The sequence below is a fragment of the Vulpes lagopus genome, chromosome 3 (genome assembly GCF_018345385.1).
Source record: "Vulpes lagopus strain Blue_001 chromosome 3, ASM1834538v1, whole genome shotgun sequence".
In the NCBI taxonomy this organism is placed as follows: Eukaryota; Metazoa; Chordata; class Mammalia; order Carnivora; family Canidae; genus Vulpes; species Vulpes lagopus.
This window is the reverse complement of record NC_054826.1, coordinates 126,337,157-126,364,783: the sequence shown is the minus strand read 5'-3', so window position 1 is coordinate 126,364,783 and position 27,627 is coordinate 126,337,157. Positions and strand designations below refer to the sequence as shown.

The following is a 27,627-nucleotide window of genomic DNA, read 5'->3' as shown; positions in this document are numbered from 1 at the left end:
TTCTTTCTTTCTTTCTTTTTTTTTTTTTTTTGATAAAGTGGTTTCTAAGATACAGTATTACCAGGGATAAAGTAGTATACTTCAAAATGACAAAAGGACCAATTCACCAGGAATTTGTAACAGTCATAAATGTGTATGTACCTAAAAAAAAAAAGAGCATGAAAATATTTGAAACGAAAACTTTCAGGACCAAAAAGAGACATAGACAAATCTACAATTACAGTGAAAGACTTTAAAATCCCTCTCTTAACACTGATAGAGCTATAGACAAAAAGTAAAGAGACAGATGATCTAATACTGCCCACTGCCTGGACCTAATTGTGTTTATGGATCACAACATCCTACAAATGCAGAATACATTCTTTCCAAGTGCAGGTGGTATATTCAAGAAAACAGATACATGTGAGACCATAAAACAAAGTATCAATAAATGCAAAGCGACTGAAGCCATATAGAGTATGTCTTTGGCTTTAATGACATTAAATCAGACATAAACAATGAACATATCTAAATACCATTCTTCACCAAAAGGAGCCAAGCCTCTTTGGACAAATGGCTGATTCCTGAGTAGGATCGGGGAAGATGTAATTAAGACGAGCTTGGAATATTCTGTTGTGCTAGAACAGGGTGCCAGAAACTGAAAAACAAATGATGGAGAGGTGCTTGGGTGGCTCAGTTAAGTATCCTATTCTTGGTTTTGGCTCAGGTTGTGATCTCATGGTCATGAGATTGAGCCCTGCATTGGACTCTGCACTTAGCATGGAGTCTGCCTGAGATTCTCTCTCTCCTTCCCCTCCCCTCCACCCAATAAATAAATTAAATTTAGAAAAAATGATGGAGCCATGCCAATATGCTGCAACTGTCACTGTGGAGTTCATGCTGAAATAGAAGAACTGACATTTTGAACCATCATAGTAAAGGCTGTTTCAAGGGGTGCCTCGATGGCTCAGTGGGACCCTGCTTCTCCCTCTCCCTCTGCCACTCCCTCTGCTTGTGCTCTCTCTCTCTCTGAAATAAATACATAAAATCTTTTTTAAAAATATGTTTCAAAGGCTATTTCTGGCAAGAACCATGATGGAGATGAAATCTAGGGAAGTTTGCTGGGGAATGGAATACATGCATGATCTTAAAGTACTGCTTATTAGTCACAAGGATGTAGTCACAACCGCAGATTGGAGAGGTCAGTAACACTTGCCTGGTTGCTCAAAATTACTATCACTGAGGGAAGACAAATGGGCACCATGTGCCTCTGGATGGGACATCTGAGAAGGACACATCATTTCTGTGGCCAAAATCCCTGCCAAACTGGAATATGAACCGTAGATAAGATCAAATATGCATCCATGTTAGATCTCCTGAATTTGGCAACGATGGTTATGTAAAAGAATATCTTTGTGGGGCACCTGGGTGGCTCAGTGGTTGAGTATCTGCCTTTGGCTCTGGTCATGATCCTGGGGTCCTGGGATTGAGTCCCACATCAGGCTCCCCACAAGGAGCCTGCTTCTCCCTCTGCCTATGTCTCTGCCTCTCTGTGTCTCTCATGAATAATTTTTAAAAAAGGATATCTTTATATTTAGGAAATATTGTATTTAGGGACAAAGGGCATGATATATCCATCTTATCAAATGGTTCAGAGAAAATAAAATAAATTTCATAAAGAAAGAGAGGGCATAAAACAGTAAAAAGTTAAAAGTTGGCAAACTATTTTTTTAAAAAAGATTTATTTATTTATTTATTTTTATTTATGATAGACACAGAGAGAAAGAGAGAGGCAGAGACACAGGAGGAGGGAGAAGCAGGCTCCATGCCGGGACTCGACATGGGGACTCGATCCCAGGACTCCAGGATCGTGCCCTGGGCCAAAGGCAGGCTCCAAACTGCTGAGCCACCCAGGGATCCCCTTGGCAAACTATTATTTATGCAACTTTTCTCTAAGTTTCAAATTACTTCAAAATAAAGTAATATATTAACAACAAAGGGATAAACACATGGAGATAAGGTGACTCAGAAAAAAGGGAGCGATCCCTACCTGCAGATCTTTACTTTTTTTAGAAATGATTGACTCTTACCTGTCTTCTTTGATAACATCAACAAAATGGGCATCTGTTTTCTCCCGGATGTTCTTGAATCTCAGTGGAAGGAGAGCTGACTGGTCCAAGCTCACTCCTGCCCACCTTCCCTTTTCCTGTAAGATCTCACACAGGGATGTCTGACTGTTGGTGAGCTTCTCCTCTTGCGGAGGACTCAGAAGTCCATTTTGAGTTTTGGAATTAGGTGCTCCAGGAGCCTGCCTCAAGACAAGAGTAGTGGGGGGCAGACACAGAGGCTGAAATGTGAGTATGCAGCAGTGCTATATTATCCTGACCTCTGCCACACTGGGCCCCCACTGTACACTTGACCTTCATATCTCTGTCTTAATCTGATGCTCAACCTCTCCACCCATCCGCTTCTCCTCATCCCCCTATTTTATCAGATTGCACCTCCAGGAGTTGAGGCAGCCAGGAAGGTGACATCATGGGAAGAGCCCGGAAGGAGATGGAGAGAAGGTCAAAGAAGAGTTGAGGCTCTTGGAGCTTGCAAACGATAGAATCAGCATTGCAGAGGGCCATGGGGGCAGGTTTGGGGGGTTAGGGTGGTAGATGTAGTACAAGAATCCATACAGGGGGAGATGGCAGGAGGCAGAAGGCACCAGGGTGGAGGATATCACACATAGGCCTCCCTGGAGATTCAGCTTTTATACGCTTTCTTGAAAGGGCTCTCAGATTTGGTCTTTGCTTTGTTCTCTACTGTTGTCCTGGCCCTGTCTCCAGGTGAGACTTCTCTGGCAGTGTCCTCCCTGCAGGCTCTGAACCCAAGCCTCTCTTCAGGATGCATCTGCACATCCCTCTTTTCTCTCCACATCCACATTCTACCACATGTTCTGGCCCCAGAGATCTTCCCTAGCTACTGGAGTCCACATGTCTTTAAGCTCTTACTGCACATTACAAGAGTCCCATCCAGTTGGGCATGCAATTATTCTACTTCACAAGGGTTAGACCTGACTCTCCATCCCGATTGTTACTGGTATATTCAAAACCATTAGGATGAGACGGTGTGGAATGGTGTCACCTAAAAGGAGCTATTCATAGAACTGAGAAGCCAACAAGACAGGAATGTCACCTCAGGTGGATTCACCAGGAGAGGAGCTGACAGGAACAACAACCAAGAGTTTGTTACCTTGGTGCTGTTTTTATGCTCCTCTTGACCACCATTTTGGACTGCTCCTCCTTCTGCACCAGCTTCCGATTTGGGGGCAAACGTGATTCCACATGAAGGACAGGTCTACAAGAAAAACATACACCATAGGACACACACAGAAAACATAGCCACAACCCGTAATTCAGTCAGGTCCGTTGTTGCAACTGGCTGTCACACTGAATGGCTGTAGCCACTGGAAGGCTTACTGAGCCACTTGAGCAGGAGTCGAAAACAAACCAGTGAAGTGAAAACAGAAACATGTCCATACAAAGACTGGCGCACATGAATACTCAGAGCAGTGCTATCCATAACAGCCAAAAAGTAGAAACAACTCAAATGTCTATTGATAGGTGAATGGATTGACAGAATGTGGTCTATCCATAGTTATTAAAAGGAAGGAAACACTGACAGCTACTACAACATGGATGAACCCTGAAAACATTGTTAGGTGACTGAAGCCAGACACAAAGGACCACATATTATAGGATTCCATCCGTATAAAACGTTCAGAAAAGGCAAATTCATAGAGATGGTGAGAAGATTAGCAGATGCCAGGGGTGAGGGGATGAGGGGATGGGGAATGATCTAACGGATGTTGAGTTCCTTTTTGGAAGGGTGATGAAAATATCCCAAAACTGATTGTAGTGATGGCTGCACAATCTTGCAAATATACTAAAAATCACCAAACTCTATACTTCAAAGGGGAAAATTTTATGGCAATGTGAATTATATCTCAACAAAGTTATCATCAGGCCAACAAACCAGCCACTAGCCTACACAGGGTTCTCCAGCCTGTGTGACGGTGAGCTGTTCATGTACAACAGGCTGGAAATTCAGAGGAATATGCCTGCAGACTAGGAATTCTCAGAAGCTTGAGCAGTTAGCTGACCTAGAAAAGAAAAGTCGAGGCTTAATCCCAACATGCAGAGCAGAAAGTGCCAGGCTTTGCTTCTCGCAACCACGGTGTGGAGATGCCCTCTTGCAATCACCCACCTGGGCCCTCTCTCACCTACAAAACTAGAGTGGTGACATAGCTCTTGCAGATGTGTAGTAAAAACTAAGTGAAGAAGTGTGTGACACAGCTTAGCCTTGCTCCTGGCACTCAGAGTATCTATCCTCAATCACTTTACTCTTATTATCTAAAAATGGGATTCAGGAAACTGGCTGCCGCCACCAAGACAGCAACCAACAGCTTCCAGTGAGAAGATGAACAGCAGCAGAAAACAGATTCAGTGGGACTCTAAAACAGTTTCAAAATTTTTTTTTATTATTATTTATTTATGATAGTCACAGAGAGAGAGAGAGAGGCAGAGACATAGGCAGAGGGAGAAGCAGGCTCCATGCGCCGGGAGCCCGATGTGGGATTCGATCCCGGGTCTCCAGGATCGTGCCCTGGGCCAAAGGCAGGCGCCGAACCGCTGCGCCACCCAGGGATCCCTCTAAAACAATTTCTAGCATAATAAGCACAGTTAAACACTGGAATACATTATAGGAGGCTAGGCACTATTTTAGAAATTTAAAATAAGGATCACTTAGTACCCAAGGGCAAGGATATGAGCTATATCACATCCTAAGTTAGATTTCAGGCCTCTGTTTGTACTAAATAAAAGAAATACAGATTCTAAAGAGTTGTGTCACCTGGGAATCCGACACGATACCCAAGTCTGAACATCCGTATTCATTCTCAACATGAAAATATACACACCAAAGCAACAGGTCAAATCATTAACTAACATACTGAGTAAACAGCAGTACCAAGGTAAAACACACCCATAGCTCTTTAAACACCGACATTCTTAACAGGGGCAGGGTGTTCTAATTCTCAGTAATATACGATGAATTATTTTAATGCATGTTGGTAATGACGGAGTTAAACCTCAAAACATGTTGCTAATGGGGCCACTGATCTTCTCAAATGAAGAAACAAAATCCAACACTGCACACATGGAGCAGTCCTTCTAGCCCCCTCAGGAAGGGTAAAGTAACAGCACTCCTCAGAGGAGCACAACATGACTCCTGAGGGCTCGCCCTAGAGGGGGTGGGCGTGAATGGTTACTGGGGTGGCAGGTTGCACCTCCAGGGCAACACTGGCCTTTGCAAGGGCCAGGTGGCAGCCTGGGGGGAGAAGCAGGCAGTTTGGTGCATGGGACAGTCCAAGAGACTCTAACATGAGTCATACACTTAGGGTCCAGGGATGTCCCCAATCTCATGCAGGTATGACAAAATACTAACAGATACTTCTCTGGCTACTTTTTACACTGTAAGACTAGAGATGTAGTGTGACAGTGCTAGTTCTAGTTCTAGTGCTAGAAATTACTCTAGTGATTACTAGTGTAGCACAGGGATTAGAGACGCTGGTTTTGAAATCAACTGTCATGGACCAAATCTTGGTTCTTACACTTACTAGGGAGGGAGATCTCCGAGCCTCAGTTTCTCCTTTCCACAACGGAGGTGTGTCTCCCTCTACTGACTGTGTGGAAGAAAGAAGAAGGACGAGGAGGCTACACCAGGGCCCAGCGGGAGGGCTGTAGCTGACCAGTGATGTCCGGCAGGGGTGAAGGGTGCATGACTGGAAGCGCACATGCACTTACCACACTGGGCTCTGAGTCAGGTGCCAGTGGGCACTCAATACATGTTGGTCCTTAACAGTAACACTTCTGGTCATGAAGACAGCTCATATGGTAATTTGATATCCTTAATGCAGACAGGACAGTCATCCTTGGTTATCTCTTGGCCTCAGTTTATTCCTAAGTACTAAGCACACCACATGTACTTTAAAAACAAGCCATCTGCTTCTTAGAAACTCCCTGTGGCATGCTGGCTTTACACATACAAGATGTTTTATGCACTTAGAGCCACAAATATGCAACAGAGACTAGCAAACCTACTGGACACCAGAGGGCACACACCCTCTGCGAAGGATTCCCTAGACACACATCAAAGGCACACAACTTCAGAACGGTGCCCTCTCTCTGGGGAGGCTGACTGTGAAGTGGCTGGCAGGCAGGTGGAGAGGGAATGTCCATGGGGACTGGGCTGATCTCCAGGAGCCTATGACTCTGGTCTTCCCAACTGGTCAACCCCAGTCCACATTCCTTTGACAAAGAGGGGCTCTGCGGCCTTTACCCTGACATGATAAAATGTTCTAATACAGAGGTAAGGTCTGGTAGACTGCCCACAAAAGAGCCTCAGGGAGCAAAGGCACAGACATAATGTTCATAAATGGTCTCAGAGACTGTCCTCGGGGAGGTTCGGGGGGCTTATCAGAGTCACATGTCAGGCAGCAGAGAGCAGGCACTGTGGCTGGGATCCCTAATAGCTGAACAGTACTCACTGCTCCCTCTGCACCCCCACAGAAGCTTCATCCCAGGAGTGAGTACACCAGGGGCAGGTGGGAGAACCACCTATGGACTCTAAGACCTCCTGTAGCAAAGCAGCTCCAGGAACTCACAGCACATGGATCCAGAAGTTCATTTCATTGTGCTTTGAAAATGTGGGTTTTTGTCCTTCTATATCATCCTCATCAACTTTGTTTTGGGGAGGAAATTTCAGTGATTAAGTATTAAAAACAAATGAAACAAAAAAATCTCAGAGGGGTCCATCTGCCCTGATGGAGGCATCCTCACATCTCGATGTTCTCTTCTGATGTGTGGCAACAGTCCCTTTTGTACTGGGAAGGTCCCGCTAAGCAGCAGAAGGTGGGTTTCTTTCCCTCCCCACTACCCATAGAAACTTAAACTATTTTCCAGTTTCATTTTAATCTGGGTTAAAGTATCTTGCAAACTGGTTTTTGCCAAATAAACAGATACCTCTGTGAAATGTTTCCCTCACCATTAAACATCTGACTGTCCTGCTGAGAAGCCCTGATCCAGAAGAGCACTTTGGACTTGAGGAACTATCTGGGGTACCTCACCATCTTGGGAGGCATGCCCAATACGTTAGATAAAACCACTCTTACATTAACAGCAGGCTGCTGTGCTGGAGAATTGCCTGTGTGCTGGGGACATACCCATGAACAGCAACCAGGTCCTTATCCATGCAGTGTCTGCAGTCTCTGTGCCTGACCTCAGTTCCTTCTAACACACTAGGAGGCTGCTTGGAGGATACAAAGTTTCATCAGCAGTGGGAGTCCGCCTGCAGACTCCTGGCCCCTGACCACCATGTAGCCTCTCTCTGACTTCCTTTCCTAACTAACACAGGGAGGACCAGGGAATCATCCTGGCACTATGACTGCCTGGGCCTCATTCCCCTAAAGTAACCCAAGCAGTAATGACCACCTCCCGGGCACCAAGGGAAGCTTTATTAAGACTAGCTAAGGTCCGGGATCCCTGGGTGACGCAGCAATTTAGCGCCTGCCTTTGGCCCAGGGTGCGATCCTGGAGACCTGGGATCGAATACCACGTCGGGCTCCCGGCGCATGGAGCCTGCTTCTCCCTCTGCCTATGTCTCTGCCTCTCTCTCTCTCTCTCTCTCTGTGACTATCATAAATTAATTAATTAATTAATTAATTAATTAAAGACTAGCTAAGGTCCCCCAAACAGTACTCTAGGGGGCCTCAGAGTGTGCTGGCTGTTGCCAGGGAAACCCGAGATCCCTTGGAGAACACCCAAGAACAAATTCTGCATTTTCCCAGATGATCTCTGCTCCTTCCTCCAATGCGGAGGGAAGATTATAACTATTTCTCTAACACACTTGAGTACATTTGCATTTGTTTTTAACACATTTCAATACACATACCCTACATTCTGTTCGAAATACATGGCATAGAGCTATGAAATAGTTTTTTCTTCAAGGCTATTTCTCTTCACAAGATAAATCATTTCTAAGTCAACAGCTGTCCTTTTTCATAACTGTCAAGGAAGAGAGCAGGGAAACCTCTTTTCTGAGAAATGAAGAGGAAACATCAGAAAAGCCCGGGCTTAGCCTGTTTAGTCTGTGGAACGTGACTGTTTGGTAAGCTGTCCTATGACTAAGAGAAGCAACCCTCGCTCCCAAACTCAAAGCTCAGGCTGAGTGTGGCACCCAGAAACAACAAATGGACCTACTGAGGCCCATCCGGGTTTCTCCACTCCCTGCCTGAGGTCACCAGAAGCACCCAGAAGCAGATGCTATGATTCACTCTGTTCCACACAGATGAAACAGGCAGAGAAGAGAAAGGACTTGCCCAGAGTCACACAGTCACAGTGTGACACAGGGAAGCTCAAGCCCAGGCAGCAGTCCCCTGGACCCCATCCATGCATGTGACATCTCCGAGTGAACAGGAACTGCCTGTACTGAGGGGCCTCAGTCAGCCTGGCTTCTGCTGCCCTTAAGGGGCCAGCGTGTCATTGTTTACATTAGTGGGCTAGCATGAGCATGAACACTTCCAAGTAGATGATTTCTGCAATCAAAATACTAGAGAAAAAGAGCAGAAATTGTTACAGAAAAAGAAAGCTATCCCCAAAGCTTTAAGAACAGAAAGTGCAGAGTCTGAGAGTACGGGAGGCAAAACAACAGCAACAACAACAAAAAACACCTATAAAAATCAGACCCAAGATCTCAGAGTCACAGAGTATGGAGTAGCAGAACCCTGCTTGATTCCCGAGCCCTAAATGACCACTAGTCTAATAACAGAGGATGATAAGGCAGAAATATTTCTGTGGAAATATTCCATCAGGAAGTAAAAAATGAGAAAATATTTGGTATTTTGGGAAGTTTCATTGACATGTAATACTTCACTACCTGCTGGTGCCAGTGAAATGATGCTGGACATATCTTCTTATGTCAATTCATATGTAATAAATAGAGATACAATCAATATTATATGCTTTCACTTATATAGTATGATTAAAATAATCTAAGTAAAATAGTTAATACATATATATTAAACATTTAAATTGTAAAACAGCTTAGACTTATGGAGAGCAGGAAAGACAGTTAAGAGAGTTGCCATAGGGGATCCCTGGGTGGTGCAGCGGTTTGGCACCTGCCTTTGGCCCAGGGCGCGATCCTGGAGACCCAGGATCGAGTCCCACGTCGGGCTCCCGGTGCATGGAGCCTGCTTCTCCCTCTGCCTATGTCTCTGCCTCTCTCTCTCTCTGTGACTATCATAAATAAAAAATTTTTTTAAAAATATTAAAAAAAAAAAAAGAGAGTTGCCATGTGTCTTTCTCTGGTGTCCCTGAACATCAGCAACCACAGCATGGCCATCAAGACTGGCACAGTGCACAAACTATGCTACAGGCTTGACTCTGACTTCCCAGCTTTTTCCCGAACGACCTTCTTCTGTACCAGGATTCTACGCTGCATTTAGCGGCTCCTTGTCTCCTCCAGTCTGTGGCAGGTCCCCGGTTTTTTCTTGTCTTTGATGACTTGTCACTGTTGCAGTGTCCTGGTCAGGCATCAGAATGTTTTGTAGACTGGCCTTGGATCTGCACTGTCTGATGCTTTCTCACGAGTTGGACAAGGGTTAGGATTTGGGAGAAGAACCCTACAGAGGTGATGTGATGTGCCTTTGTCAGCACATCACGTGGTGGGGGAGGGGCGCAGACAGGGCACTGCAAATCTTCGAATCTTTGTTATGATGTCAGCCTTCATTATTCAGTGAGGCGGAGCCTACCAGGTTTTCCACTGTGGAGTTACTATTCTTTTTGTAATCAGTAAATATCGGTGGGGGAGGGAGATGCTTGGAGCCTGTGCAAATATCTTGTTTCTCCTTAAACTTTTAGCCACTAATTTTATTTTATTTTATTTATTTATTTATTTATTTATTTATTTATTTATTTATTTTATTTATTTATGATAGTCTCACACACACACACACAGAAAGAGAGAGAGAGAGAGAGAGAGAGGCAGAGACACAGGCAGAGGGAGAAGCAGGCTCCATGCACCGGGAGCCCGACATGGGATTCGATCCCGGGTCTCCAGGATCGCGCCCTGGGCCAAAGGCAGGCGCTAAACCGCTGCGCCACCCAGGGATCCCTTTAGCCACTAATTTTAGAACTCACTGAGGGACCCTGCCAGCAGCAAATACTACTGTGGTGTTCTAGTGTTGGTTCTTTCCCCCTCACTCCTCTACCTCCATCAGCTAGAACTCTTCTGTAAGGAGAAGATGTTGATTTCCAGGGTACAGGCTTTCTCCTGGCTGAAGAAAACACACATGACTGGAAATACAGATAAAACCTGAAAGTCTTTTTTTTTTTTTAACTAACTTTACATTCACATTTCAGAGCTAGCAGTCACTCTACTATTCATTTTTATAACAGCTTAATCAAGATAGAATTCACATACCGTACAATTAACCCATCTTGAGTATATATAATCCTGTGGCTTTTAGTGTATTCACAGAATTGTGCAACCATCACCACTACCAATTCAACCACCATTTATAAGAAATACTTAGTGTCTAAACTATAGATAGATATTTACCATCTTTTCCATTTCTGAAATACTAAAAGGCTAGCTACCTCCTCACATCAAGCCCACAGAGTCTGCTTATAGTGATTTTACACACAAATAATAGAGAGAGAAAAGAAGTGGCCATTTACTTAGAATCATTTAAAAAGTCACAGGGGAAAAAAAAAGTCACAGGGACTGCCAAAGAAGGATGGTCCCTGGGGCTACCAACTTCAAAGGAAAAGTATTACCCTTTTGTTTTTTTTGTTTTTTTTGTTTTTTTTGTTTTTTTTTTTTTTAAGTATTACCCTTTTGAAGATGTAACAGATCCTCCTTGAATTACCCCCATGTGGGCAAATCCACATCATCAGCCTCATTACTGACTGTAAACATGTAGAAATGCCCTATGAGTGGGCAGCCCCAGGGTTCTGAATAATAGATTAAGGTTAAATTCACAAAGACTAGCCAAGCAGGTGTCTTTCCAATGAGGTCCTTTAGAGATGAACTAAGATGCTTTCACAGCTCACACAGTTTACTGGTTAGGACTAATGTGATTAAACAAACAAACAAAAATCCACATCTTAGGTTTTCGTATCCTTTCTCTTCACAAAGATGCTAGACAGCTATTTTTATTGGCATACATAGTCTCAATCCATCCATCATCCACAGTGTTCGTGGAAAAGGAGCAACAGACATCCCAAACTGAGGTTACACTCAAGGGGCCAAGGTGCTCATACTCCAGTGTCACATTTGTGATGTAGTTATATCCCCTCCAGCAAAAACTGAAGAACCACCCTCTCATCAGAACAAATAGAGAAGGCAAGACCTTCCTGAGACAGTGACTCCTTGTGGGCAAATCAAAGCAGCATCTGTCTCCTCCTGTCCTTCCTCACTCCTCCCACAGTCAGTGTCCATTTCTCCACATGGAATGAATAAATGTGCGTCTGGTGTTAACTGAGCTTCTACTCCAAACCTAACATTCATGGGCATTACTTAACCTGATCTTCACAGCAGCCCTGGGAGATTGTGGTCGTCATCATGTCTCATCGTGGCCAAATAGACGGATTTGCTCACAGTCCCAAAGCCAAGGCTTTGAGAAGGATCTTTGACTGTAAATTCTGGCCCTTTCCATGGTACACAAACTGTCTCCCATGACACTGATATATAAAGTCCTTGTCCCCTTCCCTGGCTCCCCTCTTGATTCCTCCATCCCCCCCAGTCCAACCCTAGTGGTATTTTTGCAAGCTTAGGCTCAGAAAGCTGAATGCCATGGTGCTGGTAGTACCCTTCTTTCCCCATTACGCTATCCAGGGCCTTCCGGATGAGAAACTTTCACTGCCAGTCACTCAAGAAGCCAAGGTGTAGGTGTGGGAAGGGGTATCTCGGACCTATGACCTCATCGCCAAACCCTTTATCCTTTGACATCACTACTGTTTCTTGGTAGGTCATTACAGCACTCAGAGTATTTTGTGAAATATTAGGTAAAAATCCTCTAGCTATGAACTGGGAGGCAACTCACATGGGACATGTGCACTAGGGACATGTGCACTAGGAGTAGAAACCAAATGCTTCTCTATTCAGGTCTGCCTGGGCTTCTTGGCCTCGCTCTACAGAGCTACAGTTCTCTGGGTATCATTCACGAATTAAAAAAAAACTTAAGTCAAAAGAAAGTTATAATTATCTACCACATGCCAGGCTGTACACTTGGGAAAAACGTAAGTTATTTCACATACGGGTACTACCTGCATTCAAAGAGCTCACAGGAAGCCGCATAAGAAACAAGTTAAAAGTGTATGTTACAGCTGAATGGACCGAGGATTTGGAGATGGGGAGACAGAACCATTAGCTAATGGAGCCTCAGGCAACTCCAATGACACTGAATAGGGCAAGGAAGGAAGCTCCGAGGGAGAGTGACAGTGAGGTGCGCTACAGGTGACAGAAACCAACAGGACCAAGACATGCACGCATTCACTTGAGGAATATTCACTCAACACCCTTCCTTAATTTCTTGGCTCCTCCATAAACTCCTCCTACTAGACAATCATTCCCCCAAAACATGTGGTTTGAAAAAAGAAGTCTGTGGTCGCAAAAACCTGAGAATACATCCCTTTCTGGAGGCCTAATGTGCATGTTAGTGCACTAAAGGCTCTGAGAAGTCCTGCCATAGTAGTGTGTAGCCCAGAATTCTGCATGTTTACTTGACCACAGAATGCTTTTTCCATACTTGCCATTTCTGTAGTGTGTAGCCAGAATTCTGCATGTTTACTTGACCACAGAACGCTTTTTCCATACTTGCCACCTATTTCCAACCTGAGAAACCAGTGCTCAAGGGAACGTACTTTCAAGGGGCACTGCCTAACACAAACCCCTTCAACGAGCTAGGGCTTCCCATGCTGTGCAGAGGTGTAGAGTCGGTGATAGAAATCCACACGGAGCAACCTCTCACTGGATGAGGTGGCAGTAGCCACAAAGGAAAGTCACTCTTTCACAGGGAGGGTCACCAGACACTGGCAAAGGATTAGGAGAAACCAGCCAGCGCTTCTAGCTAAATAGAAAAACCAACTGTAGTGCAGACGACGTAACAAACCAATGACATGCATGAGGTACTGACAAGCACACAGGATAAGTCTGCCCCAAAAACTGATGAGCAGGTGGCTAGTATTTTTTCTGTTGTGCAAAAACTCGTTAGATTACAATGTATATAATCCTTGAAATGGACCTCAGTTTTCTTTCAGGCTTGATGATAGCTCCTAAGGACTCACCCAGCTACCAAGGCTTACAATTTGCAAGGCACTCACAGATGCCTACTCTTGCCTGACCCTACAGAACTAGGAGCGGAGGGGCCAGACCGTGCACGACTTCCCAGAGCAGCAAAGTCTGGAGTGGAGACTGCGCTGTCTACCTCTCCATCCTCCCATGCTAACTGCAGGGGCAGTCCTCATCTCAGATGTCCTGTAATCCCCTCCTCAGCACATGAAAGTAGCCCAGAAATTATACTTCAAGATCCAGCACACGCTTCCCTCCTGGAAGGGCCACAAAGATCTTTTTTCTCCTTCTGAAATTCCTTTTGGCAGACACAGTTAATTTAATAGATCACAAAATTTTCAGAAAACTTGTGATGATTATTTGGAAAATTTATACATGACAACAGAATACACTAAATAGCTTCTGTCTACCAGATTTTAAAAATAAAGATAAATATATTTGTATCTATAAATATACACATATAACTAGAACAAGAAATGTTCTTTTGGGATAAGGGAAAACTTTTTTAGGTCAATTTAGCATCAAATCGCTGTCACTAAAATTGGAAGTTATGTGCAATGGATAGAAACACACATATATGTAACAATCTAACATGGCAGGCAAACACAACAAATCATTTATTTTTGGATTTGAGCTCTATTTCTCTACTTAAATACAACTCAGTTTGAAGCCTGGAGGAAATAATTTCTCTCTAAATAATGAAGCTGTATTTGGAAAACTACATTCTCAACTTCTTCCCCTACAACTGTTCCTGCCCACGCTCAGGAACAGCCCATGAAGCCCATGAGCTCCTCTTCCTGACTGCTGCAAAACATTGCCCCAAGCAAAGAGGCTGTCTTGAAAGTGCCACGGGTAGTAAGGAAATTTCAGATACATTAGCAGTTCACACATGCGCCAGAGGACATGGGAAAGCACCGGGTCTAGTACCCTAGCTCATGGGTTCTCAGAGGGGATCTTACCTTCCTTCCCTCCCTCCTCAGGGGCCACTGGGCTATGTCTGGAGGCATTTTTGGTCACCATAATGGGAGAAAAGGGTGATCCTGGCATCTGGTGGGTGGTGGCCAGAGATGTTGCTCCACAGTGCACAGGAAGGCTCCCACCACAAAGTTACCTGGCCCCAAATGTTCCTAGTGCTGAGGCTGAAAAACCCTGCACTAAATTAACAAAGCACACAATGAAAATGATACACGAGTGCTGTTAATAAACCTGAGCCCAGTAATTACACAAAGTAACTGGCCGACAGGGATTACGGATTCTGGTGGAGGGAAATGACCTGGACGCCCACGTTATGATCCTGTTGAATTTAAATACCAGCAGAGCTGGCTTTCGAAGCTGTAAATGAATGTGGATAAACAGGAACATACTGGATTAAAGCCGTAACAACAGGCCATCATCCTGGCCAACATATTTTATTATTTGAGAGCACAACACAGTGAAGGGGGACTGTTATGAGTGCCTCTCTTTCTTTTTTTTAAAAAATGGAAACAGCAAATATTTCAATAGTAAAAACAAGAGATACCAGCGAAGGAAGTGAAATCACATGTAAAAACTGAGGAGCAGCTCATAAACTAGAATGGTTTCATATGCCCACAGTCCACTATGTAATCCTGTGGCAGTTTATGTACAGAAATGGGTAGTTGTAGACAGCCGCCAAGAGGTCTCTGCTCCAACAATGAAATACTGCAGTGATCCTGGCAAGCCCGCACTCTTGCTGTAAGCTTTGCCATAAGATTCACCCACACCAACAAAATTGAAAATAATTGTAAGACATTAGATTTCAAGAGACGTAGGAGCACTTGAGAAAATGGTCTCTGAAATAAGATACCAACTACCTCTCCAAGCAAGTTGTGAGAATTACTTTACTATCACTTATCATTAACTTTCTGAAACCCCAAAAGACAGCATAGGTCTCAGAACAAGAAAACAATAGCTCGAGTGAGAAGCAAACTGATGCAGTGTAGAAAGAAAATGGAGGTGCATAATAGGTCAAAACAAAGATGTTAAAAAATGCAAAATGCTGGTGACTTTATACTAAATTTAAAAATCGCAAAAACCAAATTGAAGGGCATTCCAAGTTGTCTGCCACAGACCCAAAGGCTGCTTATTATTTCACATGTTCTACTGCAGAATTAATATAAAATTTTAAAAGTAGAAAAAAAAAAAACTAACCTTAAGGTTATCAAAGGTTTTGACAGTCTGCGCCAAGTCACTGACACTGCCTGGTGATGCTGTCCCCTGTCCCCTAGGACCTGAGGACACCCGTGAGCCGTCAATGACCTCAAAGCCTGAAAGCAAGGCCTCTGTACAGCTGCAATGAGACTCCTTCGCTCTCTGACCCGCTATCAGGTATGTCTTCAAACCTATGGATAAAAATTACAATCAGCACAGATGGAAACCACCGGTGGTTGAAATGCAGCTCGATCTTGCTCTCTATGTGCAGGACACGCTCCTGAAAAGTGGAGAGTAAAGTGAAAATATGAATGTCATATTTTACTACTGACTTCCATGATGTTTTCAGAGACGTGCAGGCTCAGGAAGAATGTTTGCTTCCAAGACACACCATTAACTTATATCATGTTTTCTTTGAACTTTGGCTGCTTGTTTTACCTTGGGGGTCTGAAATGAGCATAAATAGTTCCTCCATGAAAGGGTCACATGACCGATTTGTGCCAGCAACCTAACAGACTGATGGCTGACCCCAGACATTCTTGGGTTTATTTTGCTAGATCAGTCTATATGTAAGGGTGATTTAGAATATGGATCATTTTACCTATGTCAGGATTGCAAACCTCCTATGAAAAGCGAGACTGTTACACATAACGTGTACTGACAGGAGTAATTAAAACCTCCCTTCATTCAGATGGTCAAGTATCAGTTTTCGGTTGGATCTAAACATTCACAGTAAGAACATGCAGCTCTAGTCAAGCTGTAGGCTATGAGAATTTTATTCTCTCACAAAATCTTCAGTTAAAGAAGTGGGGGAGGGGCACCTGGGTGGCCCAGTCAGTTAAGCATCTGACTCTTGGTTTCAGCTCAGGTCATGATCTCACGGTCTGGGGATCTCAGGGTCCAGGGATCAAGCCCTGTGTCTGTTGCGCTCAACACTCAGCAGGGAGTCTGTTTCTCCCTCTGCCTCTGCCCTTCCCCCTGCTCTCTCTCTCTCATAAATAAAAATAAGATCTTAAAAAAAAAAGTTAGTTAGATGGACAAATAATCGACATCTTTATAATTCTCATTAAAGACTGAAATAACATGCTAACATATGCTACACTATTAGGTAGCTCTAATAAGCAGGTAGGTCTCTGCTCCAGGTCCTCAGAAAGAATTATCTGCTGGGAAATACTAAGCAGCAGTTTTCAAGCAATTTCTGGAAAGGAAGCAAATCTTATTTAAAAGAATCCACTGTTAGCCCTTACTGAAATTTAACCAGACTACAAACTTGTTGAGGGGAGTGGCAATGTAATTTGTTCAATAAACATTTGTTTTAGGCCTGGGGTTGGCTATACCTAGAGAATAAACTTAAGAACAAAACAAAGTCCCTGTCTTGGAGAGTTGAAGCTCTAGCAGAAGGTGGTAATGAAAAGGCATCATGGAAACATTTGAGGGGAGGGGCCTACACTCCTAAACTCACATGGGTGCTTACGTTCAGTACATTTTAATAAATGCTTTAAAATTAATTAAAGTAGGCAGGAGGAGGGCCCCTGGCTGGCTCAGATGGTAGAGCATGTGACTCTTGATCTCAGGGTCATGAGTTTGAGCTCCATGTTGGGGACTGAGAATACTTTAGAAAAAATTAAACAACCTAGGGATTACTTAATTATACTTTATCATTTTATAGTTATGCAACCATTTCTTTAGTCTCTCCTCATTTCCCTTTCTTCTCATAAAAATACTATATAGTGTGTGTTTTAAGTTGCCTAGAGAGATCCTAGAGCACAGTCAAACCATAGATGGGAATCAAAAGACTCAGATAAGTAACTCTGGACATTAATTTACCCTAAAGGAGACCGAGAAATACTCACTCTTAACTAAGGTCCTGAACTTCCATGTTTTTTTTTTCTTCAACACAAATACACAATCAATATACTGAATCAATCCCAGTCACAATCAGGTACATGTACCAACTTGATATGGAAGCATGAAGTGGAAGATGACAAGGAGTAAAAACACCTATGTGTGAATTCCTCACATTCTGACACAGATGACACTGAACTCACTGCCATTCTGCCTTGGGAGAGTCAAAGAATGCAACCTTTGTGGGCTAACCAGAGAAAAGCCCTACTTCCCGTTCCAGAGTCTCCATGCTAGTAGGCTTATCTCTGGCTGTGTCAAAGAAGTGCGTGGAAAGGCCCATTTCCTGGAGCTGCTCCAATGGGCTCTCCCCTGATAACACAGCAGACAGCTTGTAGGTCTCCTGGTAGTGAGTGGGGAAGGCTCCGGCTGGCACACTGTGCTGCCGCAGAGGGCCATCCAGGGGACCAGGAGGAAGAAGGAGGAAGGCAGTGCGTGAAGAGATACTGCTGTGGGGAAAGGTTTTCAGTTATGTCTGTAGCTGGCCATCACCCCAGAATAGCATTCCCTACAAGATGCCGGTGGCTTGGGACTCCCTTTCCTGAGGCTGCTGCTCCTGGTGGGTGAGGACTCCCCAGGTAAGGCAGAGCCAGGGCAGCGAGAGAGGCTCTACTCTTGGAAGTCCTTGGTCAGATAATTGCTTCTCTGCCCGCCTACCCCTGCCCATGAGGCTCCACACGTGGACAAGCAAGTGAAGGAGGCCTTTCCTGGAGATGTGACAACTAAAGCAGGGAAAAGGCTGAGCCAGCAGACCAAAAGAGCTACAGACTGAGCCCAAGATACACATGCATGAAGCTGGAGCTAGTACTTCAAAGTAGAGGCGTGCCCTCCAGCAGGGGACGCAAGTGACAGGGGCCCAGCTCTGCAGTCACAAACTCTGATGCTGCCTTGGGGTGCACATTCCTGAGGTCTGTTGTTGATACTCTCAACTTGACTACCAAGTTGCTGCTTATTCATCACTTATCATGTGCCTCCTGTTTACCACATACTGTGATAGGACAGGCAACCATGATTCTCACCTGTATTGGGAGGTCACCTGAGGAAGGATCTAGAGAGTGGGCAGTTGTGAGTCCAAAATCCTAGGACTAGGAAGTAAGGGTGCCCTGGGAAGCACAAGAGGGTAGCCCCTTACAGACTTGGGGGTTAGGGAAGCCTCCTAGATGAGGTGCCTTCCAAGCTGAGGATTGAAAGATGAAGAGGAGTCAGCACAGTGAGAGCCAACAGGCTAGGCGCTGGAGCCGCTGCTATCAGGCTGTGGGTGTTGCTATAACAGTTCATGAACGGGTCCCAGAGAAAAGCCTTTGGCATAGTCAAGGGATGGAAATGAATTTAGTATTGCTGGAAAAGAGAATGCATGTGGAAGAATGGCCAGAGATGAGCAAGGGCCTGTGCAAGGCACCATGTAGACCAGCTCTGGGAGTCTTCATGCTGGAATCAACAGAGGGTACAAGGGGAGATGGTAAGGAGCAGGCATGAAAGGAAAGGACAGGGTGCTGTGTAAATGCCAGCCACAGTGGGTGATAAGGGAGTTAGGGGACATAGGAGTCAGGAAGTCATGGCGGAAACAGGAACCCACTCTCCCCAAATGTAGTGATGGTAGCAATGCTTCTATGACGGGCCACACAGAGATGGGAAAGGGCATGGATTCTGCAGAGGAGCCCTCAAGTTCAGGCCCCACCCCCTCTCCACTGGATGACCTGAAGTAAGATACTTCACTGTAGGACAAGGCTAAGAACAGGACTTGCCCCATAAGGCTGACACAAAGATTGAATGAGTAACACACAGGAAGCCTTTATGACAGTGCCTGGCAACAGTAAAAACTCCGTAACATTCACTATTACTGTCAATGAGGGTATCTGACTTGCTTATCACTGGGAGTCTTCTTCCTGTTCCACGTACAAAAACATTTGTAGAAATGTTAAATCAACAATGGTTCCAAATTTGTTTCTAATGTGAATTTTTCTTTAAGGAGCCCCTAATGACCAATGTGTACTGATAACACAAAGCTGCTAGTGTTCCCAAGGTCAGACGTATATATGTGTCCATAACAAGCAAAATTGGTGAACAAATTAAGTATCCATGTTTCCATGTGGAAAAATAAATCTAAAGTGACACCTTTTGCCAAAACTAGAGTGACACTGGCCTGATAAAGTAAGGCAGCCTGGTGTGAAATACCCCAGAAATGTATCCAGGCTGGATGACTGAGTTCCAGCCTCATCAAAGTCTCAAATCAAAAGAGTTTATAAGAGATAAGGATTTAATGAGTAACCACAACACCCTGGGGTCCAAGTCTGTTAAGAATGACTCTCTTGGAACAGAAGGTTAAAATAAGGCAGCTAAATGATTTATTTTGTTAAGTATAAACAGGAGATTAATAAGATTTCTTATATTCCTTCTTGATAATTGATTTTAAACTTCAGTGGCATTGATATCTTTTTTCATCAGCTTAACTTTACAGAGGCTATAAAAGGGGGACACAGTTCCAAAAATGCTCCCACCTGATGGAGGGGCTAGTCTGTGGCTACATGTGCCAAGGAGACTGATGTGGTTCACATTCTTAAGCATATGATCAATTTTTTTGAGGATGAAAACTGCGGCTTGCATAAGACTGGTGCTTAGTTTTGGTGGACTATGTGTAATTTGAGTGTATGCCAAAGTCCATTTTGGAAAAGACAGACTATTCCAGCATTCTTTCTTTATCATGGTCTTTTTCTGCGTGGCGCTTGCTTTGGAGTGAGACAGCCTCCATTACCCAGATCAAGGACCTGAATGTCAGCTCAGCAGAAAGAATAATCAGGAAGGAAAGGATGTTTTGAGATACAACCTTGGGAGTTAGGAGTGTAACACAACAAATGCCTAGAAGCCTGCATCACTAACGATTTGAAACAATAAACATAAGAGAGGCAATCAGTTTGGCATAGTTCATAAACATTCTAAAAAGCTATTCCACTTTGTATTGTATTTTTTTTCATATTCATTTTTTTTCATTCATTTTTTTCATTTATTGTATTTTTTTCATTTCATTTTGCAATGGCCTAGAAGCATGAGAACTTTTTTAAACAAAAATGTAGTTAGTCAGGGCACCCGGGTGGCTCAGTCGGTTAAGCCTCTGACTCCTGGTTTTAGCTCAGGTAGTGATCTCAGGGTCATGAGATCCAGCCCTGTGTCAAGCCTGGAGTTCAGCATGGAGTTTGCTTCAGATTCTTGGTCTCTGCCCCTCCACCTGCTCATACTTTTTCTCTCTCCCTCTCAAACAAATAAAATCTTTTTAAAAACACAAATAAAATGTAGTCAGTCAATAAGGAAAATAAATACTAAAAGAGCACTTTGTCTATCAAATAACCAGGTTCTACAAAATTATAGATAGAATATTTCATAATTATCTCTTGCTTCTGCTTAAGAAGACCAGAAGTTTTGGTGGGGAAAACAAAACAAAACAAAACACTTACACCTTGTTAATGTTAAAACACTCTGGATGGGTCTCTGTCCTTTCTGCTCCTAATCTTTCTGCACCACTAATCACAAGGACTGATTCATCCCGGTTGTCACAACACTTGACAATAAATCACAAGTTCTGATGGCAAATGGGTGTTGGTAAAATTGAATTCCTTTTTAAAAAATGAAGTGCCAAATAATAAAATATGCTACTCAAGCAGGTAAAAGAAACAAAGGGTGGGTACCATGCCTGTTTAACTTAGTTTTGACCAAAACTTTAGGCTAATAAAACAAACTCTTAGAACACACACACATGCTCTACATTATGCTCCCAGAACAGGGTATTTTTCTGTACCTACCTTCCCTCTATCAATAAGAAGTAAATATGCTGCCATCACAGCCACATGCAAGTGACCAGGCACTAAGTGACCAAATTCCCACCTACTGTCTTCTTCACTTTTGTATCTAGCCTTACTAAATCCTACCCCTTACATAGTATGTTGCCAAGCATTAGTACCAGAGAGCCCAGTGGGGAAAACCTCAGAGACCCACTCCTCTATCTCTAAAATACTCCTGAACTATACCTTCATGACACAGACCTTCACAAAGGCTACAGAAACAAGTTCTTTAAGGAAAACATTTGACACACCCATAAAGAACTATCTCATTCATTCATTTGCTCATTTACTTACCCAACAAATTGACTATTTACTGAGTACTTACTGAGGGTGAGTCACTGGGCAGTGTTTAAGGCAATGGAGAGGGGAAAAGCATATTCCGGCTTTAGAGACTGAGTGTAGTTGAAAACTGTGACTTAAATACTAGACTCCAGCTCCTTCATCTATAAAATGCAAACACTAGGAATTCAGTAATAATAGCATTTCACAGAGCTGTTGTGGGGATTAGAGTTAAATATACATAAAAAGGGAGTGATGATGCTCCTCCATAGAGAGTCCTTGGCGGCATTCAGGAGTAACTCAGTAAACCGAGGAAGGGCATGAAGTAATGTTCACAAAAAATTAAATCAGGGTGTGGGAGGATGGCAGCAACTGTGAGGATAGTAAGTGATGACACACATCTACAAGAGAGAACTACATGGATTCAGGTCTCTCTGCTGACGGAACGTTCACAAGTGACAAGGCTTTCTACACTGAGTTTCAAAAAACAACCCAAAAAAATGAAAGTCTATAATAACTGTCTTGGAATAAAGTATAAGCGAGTCTAAATAATCAGAAGAGACTGTGAAACAAGAGGGCGAAAAGGGGCTGAAACAGCAACAAGTGATCAACAGTTATTCACCAGAGGGTACCGCAGAGTGCCATCGGACAGAGAGAGCATGTAGGTTACGTGTGCAGCAGGCGAAAGAAGGGTCACAGACTCTATTCTTCAACCCAGACAACTGAAAAATAATAGTTAATTCTAAGATTTTAATGGTTAAACTAATGGTTTAAAAATTAATAGTTGAAGATTTAAGTACGGAACAAAGCCGACAGAAAAGAAACTTCAGGAAGAAGATAAATGAGGTGGCAGCTAAATACCTGACAGAGAAAACCAAACAAAGGGAAAACGCTGAAAACATAAGTAAAGCTCTGTGATGCTCAGTGAGAGAAGCCAGTCACAAAAGGCCACAGAACCTACAACTCTGTGTCTGTGAAACATCCAAACAGGCAAATCCATAGAGACAGGAAGCAGAAGAGTGGTTGCCAGGGGCCTGAAGGAAGAGGGAACAGGGAGCCATTGCTAGCAGATACAGGGCTTCTTTCTGGGGTGATGAAAATGCTCTACAATTAGTGGTGATGGTTGCACAACTCCGTGAATATATGATAAACTGCTGAACTGTGTACATCAGAGGGGTGCATTGTATAGGGTGTGAATCATACATCAATAAAACTGTTAAAAAAATAGAAAAGAAAGCAAGCTATGTGAACTTCAAGATGCAACCATTCTGAGATTCAGAGGAGACAAAGCTTGTAAGGAATACACCATCCTTGGAAATTCAAGGTAAGGAGTGGGGAGTGGCAAGTAGAAGAGAAAAAGAAAAAGAAAAAAGTTTGGAAGTAGCTAACGTGCTAGAGTTAGGATAGGAAAATATATAAATAAGAAACAAGGCTGAATAACCTTGAAGAACCAAAAAACTCAACATGGCAAGAGCTCAGAAGTCTGGGAGAGATTAAACAAAACAAAATACTAGTGTGACCTTCATGAGCTACCTCCCGGATCATCAAATTTGCACCCCTGACCACAGTAGTGTGATCCCAGAGAGCCAGGTGACTCCCAGGCTGTCTTCTGCATCTGCCAACCAATGCCTCCACATGGCAATGCTTCCACATGGTGCCACACAGCGTGGCTGCCCCGGCACCTTGCCCGCCACTCACTTGCTCACTCAGAAGCAACAGAGCTGAAGGCTCCATCTTCCATGGCTGCCTTCAACACTGCTGTTGCTTTTCATCCAGGGTAGATTTATTTGCAGAGGCATTTCCTTCTGCCACAGGGGCAGGCTACCCACAGTGACACTTCCTGTAAGCATCTTCAGCTGGGAAGAAGGGCAACAGAGCTGGCCTCCCTCTACTGCCCCTGGGAACATCTCACCATGCAAAGGAAAACACGCAATGCTTACAGTTCCTGACTACCCTTCCCTGGGAATGGCCACATTGGTGCCTTCGCCACCTGTTTCTTTGTGGAAATGTTGATCTCGGCTTCTGGCGTGACCCCGTGTCCCATTTCCAGGACCACCACACACTGGCTATGCTTTTCCTCACTTTTCAAGCCAGCCTGCTGCTTACATCAAGGTTAAAGATTTTCTCTCCCTTGAGGACTGTTTTTTGCATGTTGACTAGAGCACCGACTGTAACAGTTTCCCAAACTGCATGTCCTTGTTCCCACAGAGAACATGGCAGACTTGCTCAAGCCATAATGGCTGAGAAACCCAAAACCTCTATTTACTGATCAAGAAGCTGTATCATCTTTGACATCTCCGATTTCTCTCATTTCATTGCTGAAATGCTCAGCACTGGAGGCAATCTTCCTTTTTAGACCTTCTCCAGAAGATCCATAGTTGTGTTTGTGAAGTCTGTTCTTAAAGATTTTATTTATTAATTCATGAGAGACAGAGGGAGAGAAGAGGGAGGCAGAGACAGAGGGAGAAGCAGGCTTCCTGTGGGGCAGGGAGCATGACTTGGGACTCCATTCCAGAACCCCGGGATCATGACCTGAGCCAAAGGCAGATGCTTAATTAACTGAGCCATCTAGGTACTCTGTGAGGTCTGTTTTTAATAACTTTAAAACTGTGGCCAGGTATGGGTTAGAAGCCAGAATGGGGCCACTCTGGCCACACTGCCAAGGGGCTGAGTGCTCTGCTCTCCCACACCAACTTCACACTGCATGACCTAGGACTGCAACCAACGCCTCCAGAAAATCACAACCATGTTGTCCACTCTTGAAATAGCAAAACTGAAAGCGAAACCAAGGCAGTGAACAGTGAGTACCCTTATGAGAGAAGAGTATGCAAAATGGGGCACATGGGCACACAGAGCTGGGGTGACAATCAACAACCCCTCCTTTACAAAAGAGGGTGGAGGAGTCTTCAGAAGTCACCTGTCTGGGGCTGGAAAGTGGAGGTCTGCAACAGAACCTGAGGGAGAGATGGGAAGTGAATTCAGACTGCCCAGGAAGGAAGGTTCCACACATTTCAGCAAGCAGGTCACTGCCCAGCAGAGGTGCTGGTCCCAAACCTTACAACAGAGTGCTTGGAGATGAAGACAGGAGGAGCAGCAGCTAAGATCACAAGAAAAAAAGAAAGAGTTAATCTGAATAACACTAGGGTAAAAACACAGAAGCACAGCCTGAGGGCCAAATGTAAAATGTGGCTACTACAGTCACAACACTGTGTGGTCTAACTGAAACAGCTAAGGGAGTAGAACCTAAATGTTCTTACACATATACACAATAAAGAACACAATATACACCTTAAGTATCTCATCATTTTCTATTTGTCATATTATACCTCAATAAAGATGAAAAAAATTAATTAATTAATTAAAAGAAACATGGGGCACCTGGGTGGCTCAGTGAGTGAAGTATCTGCCTTCAGCTCAGGTCATGATTCTGGGGTTCTGGGATGGAGCCCTGTGTCAGGCTCTTAGCTCAGCAGGGAGTCTGCTTCTCCCTCTGCCCCTCCCCGACTTGTTTTCTCTCTCTCTCAAATAAATAAAATCTTTAAAAAATAAAACACACCAAATATGCCAAAATATTGATAGGAAAATAGGATTACGAAAAACATTCATTTTATATATTAGATATTTGTTGTTTATCTTTAAAATAAGCATGAATGTTTAAATTTATTACAAAATATTTTAGATACAGAAATATGTAAGGAGAAATATGTTGAGCACTTAGGGTCCCACCAGTCTAAGAAATCAAAGGTTGCTTGCCTTGTTCAGGTGCCCTGTGGATTTTCCTTCTCTCCTAACAGAGCACGTAACTATTCTCAGTGCCAGGTTGCTATATGGTATAAAGCTAAACAATAGAAATCTGTTTCTATTGTTTATGCAGCATTAACATTGTCTATGCAGCATTAACTGAGTTTTTTAAAATTTAAATAAGTGACATTTTACAAGTATTTTTCTGAAAGTTGCTTTTTCTGGCTCAACATTATGTTTGAAATTCATCCCTATCAAAGTGCATGAACTACACTCATTTATCGGCAATACTATGAAGTTTCCCACTGAATAAATATACCACCATTTATAAAAGGAAAACTGAAAGTATTAAATTAACACCAACTACAAACTGTGTTCTGTTAAAAATAAGAAAGAAATATAATAAATAGGGCAAAGTTATACTTAACATAAAATACCACTGAACCAAGAATACATCATAAATATAAATTTAATAAAGAAATGGAATTATGGAGACTAATTTAAAAAAAACAACTCAGGGGAGGAGCTTAAGCTCAAGGATGAAAGACAAGTTGCTGGAAAAAAGTCAACCAAATCAGACTCAGGGAAGGTGGCAGTGCTAGGCCCCACAAAATCACATTGAAGTGGAAAAACACAAGAGAGAAGTAAATACAAGGAACACAGAGCTTTTCATTTTTTTTTCTTAAGATTTATTTATTTATTTATTCATTCATTCATTCATTCATTCACTCATTCATAGAGACAGAGAGAGAGAGAGAGAGAGAGAGAGAGAGAAGCAGAGACACAGGCAGAGGGAGAAGCAGGCCCCATGCAGGGAACCTGATGCAGGACTCCATCCCGGGTCTTCAGGAACACACCCAGGGCTGCAGGTGGCGCTAAACTGCTGCGCCACCAGGGCTGCCCAAACAGAGCTTTTCAAATTGCAAGTCAATAAGCTGAGAGGTAACAACTCCATTACCGCTGGTCAACAAAGTCCTCGTGTGCTACAGACATAGGCCAGTGTGCCTGCCACTTACACTAAGAAGGGACAGAGGGCCCCAGGGACCAAACCAGTATCCAAAAGAACTTTCCACCATGATGGAAATGTGTCAGACCTCTGAGTGCAGTGGCCACTAGCCACACGTGGCTCCTGAGCACTGAAATGTGGCTACTTTGAGTGAAGAGATGGATTTCTAATTTTTTTTTTCACTGTAACTTACATTTTCAAGAGCTATGTGTGGCCAGTTGTTACTGTACTGAACAGTGAAGATCTAGATCCTTCCTTACTAGAGAAAAGGAATGGACAGGCAACAGAAAGCTCTTTCTTAACTTCATTAAAGTAGAGAAGAGGTAGGGGTGCCTGGGTGGCTCAGTCAGTTAAGTGTCTGCCTTCAGCTCAGGTCATGATCCTGGGGTCCTGCGATTGAGTCCTGCATCGGGCTCCCTGCTTAGTAGGGAACCTGGTTTCCTTCTGCCCTTCCCCCTGCTCATACTCTCTATCAAATAAATAAATAAATAAATAAATAAATAAATAAATAAATAAATATTTTTTAAAAATAAAGAAGTGGTATAAGAACTATTAAAAGAAGGGGGATCCCTGAGTGGCTCAGCGGTTTGGCACCTGCCTTTGGCCCAGGGCACCAACTTGGAGTCCCAGGATCGAGTCCCGCATCAGGCTCCTAGCACGGAGCCTGCTTCTCCCTCTGCCTGTGTCTCTGCCTCTCTCTCTCTCTCTCTCTCTCTCTATGTCTATCATGAGTAAATAAATAAAATCTTTAAAAAAAATTAAAAATAAAAAAATAAAAGAAGAATGGGTGGGGATAAAGAGGACAGCTACATGTGAAACCAATAAATATTAACTTTTATTTATTATACATGACAGTAAGGAGAAAATATAAGGGAGAAATTACCCTGTAACCTAATAGCAGGGTAGCCAACTGGAAATGGAATAGGAATGGATACTTCACCAAAAGAAATGGTAGGAAAATCTCTAATATTACTCAGCCATCAAAAAGAATGAAATTTGGCATTTGAACATTGTGGATAGAGCTAGGTGAAATAAGTCAGTCAGAGAAAGACAAATACCATATGATTTCATTCATATGTGGAATTTAAGAAACAAAACAGAGGGGAAGATAAAGAAAAATAAAATAAAATGAAAACAGAGAGGCAGGCAAACTATAAGAGATACTGAACTCTAGGCAATGGAGGGTTGCTGGAGGGGAAGTGGGAGAGTGCAGGGATAACCGGGTGATGAGCATTAAGGAGGGCACTTGATATAATGAGCACAGGTATTGTATGCAAATGATAAATTATTAAATTCTAACCCCGATACTAATAATTCAGT

At 43.4% G+C, this 27,627-nt stretch overlaps 1 protein-coding gene across 2 annotated transcripts in view; it reads right to left on the bottom strand.

The window, feature by feature from the left end:
• The window catches only part of ADCY9 (adenylate cyclase 9), a 122,327-nt gene that overhangs the window by 22,231 nt on the left and 72,469 nt on the right, over window positions 1-27,627 (bottom strand). For both annotated transcript variants that reach the window (XM_041747062.1, XM_041747061.1), the window contains exons 3-5: window positions 15,547-15,737; window positions 3,217-3,321; window positions 2,070-2,287 (exon numbers count right to left, since the gene is read on the bottom strand). In XM_041747062.1, the coding sequence (XP_041602996.1) occupies window positions 2,070-2,287; window positions 3,217-3,321; window positions 15,547-15,737 (514 nt within the window). The remainder of the gene's footprint in view (window positions 1-2,069; window positions 2,288-3,216; window positions 3,322-15,546; window positions 15,738-27,627) is intronic.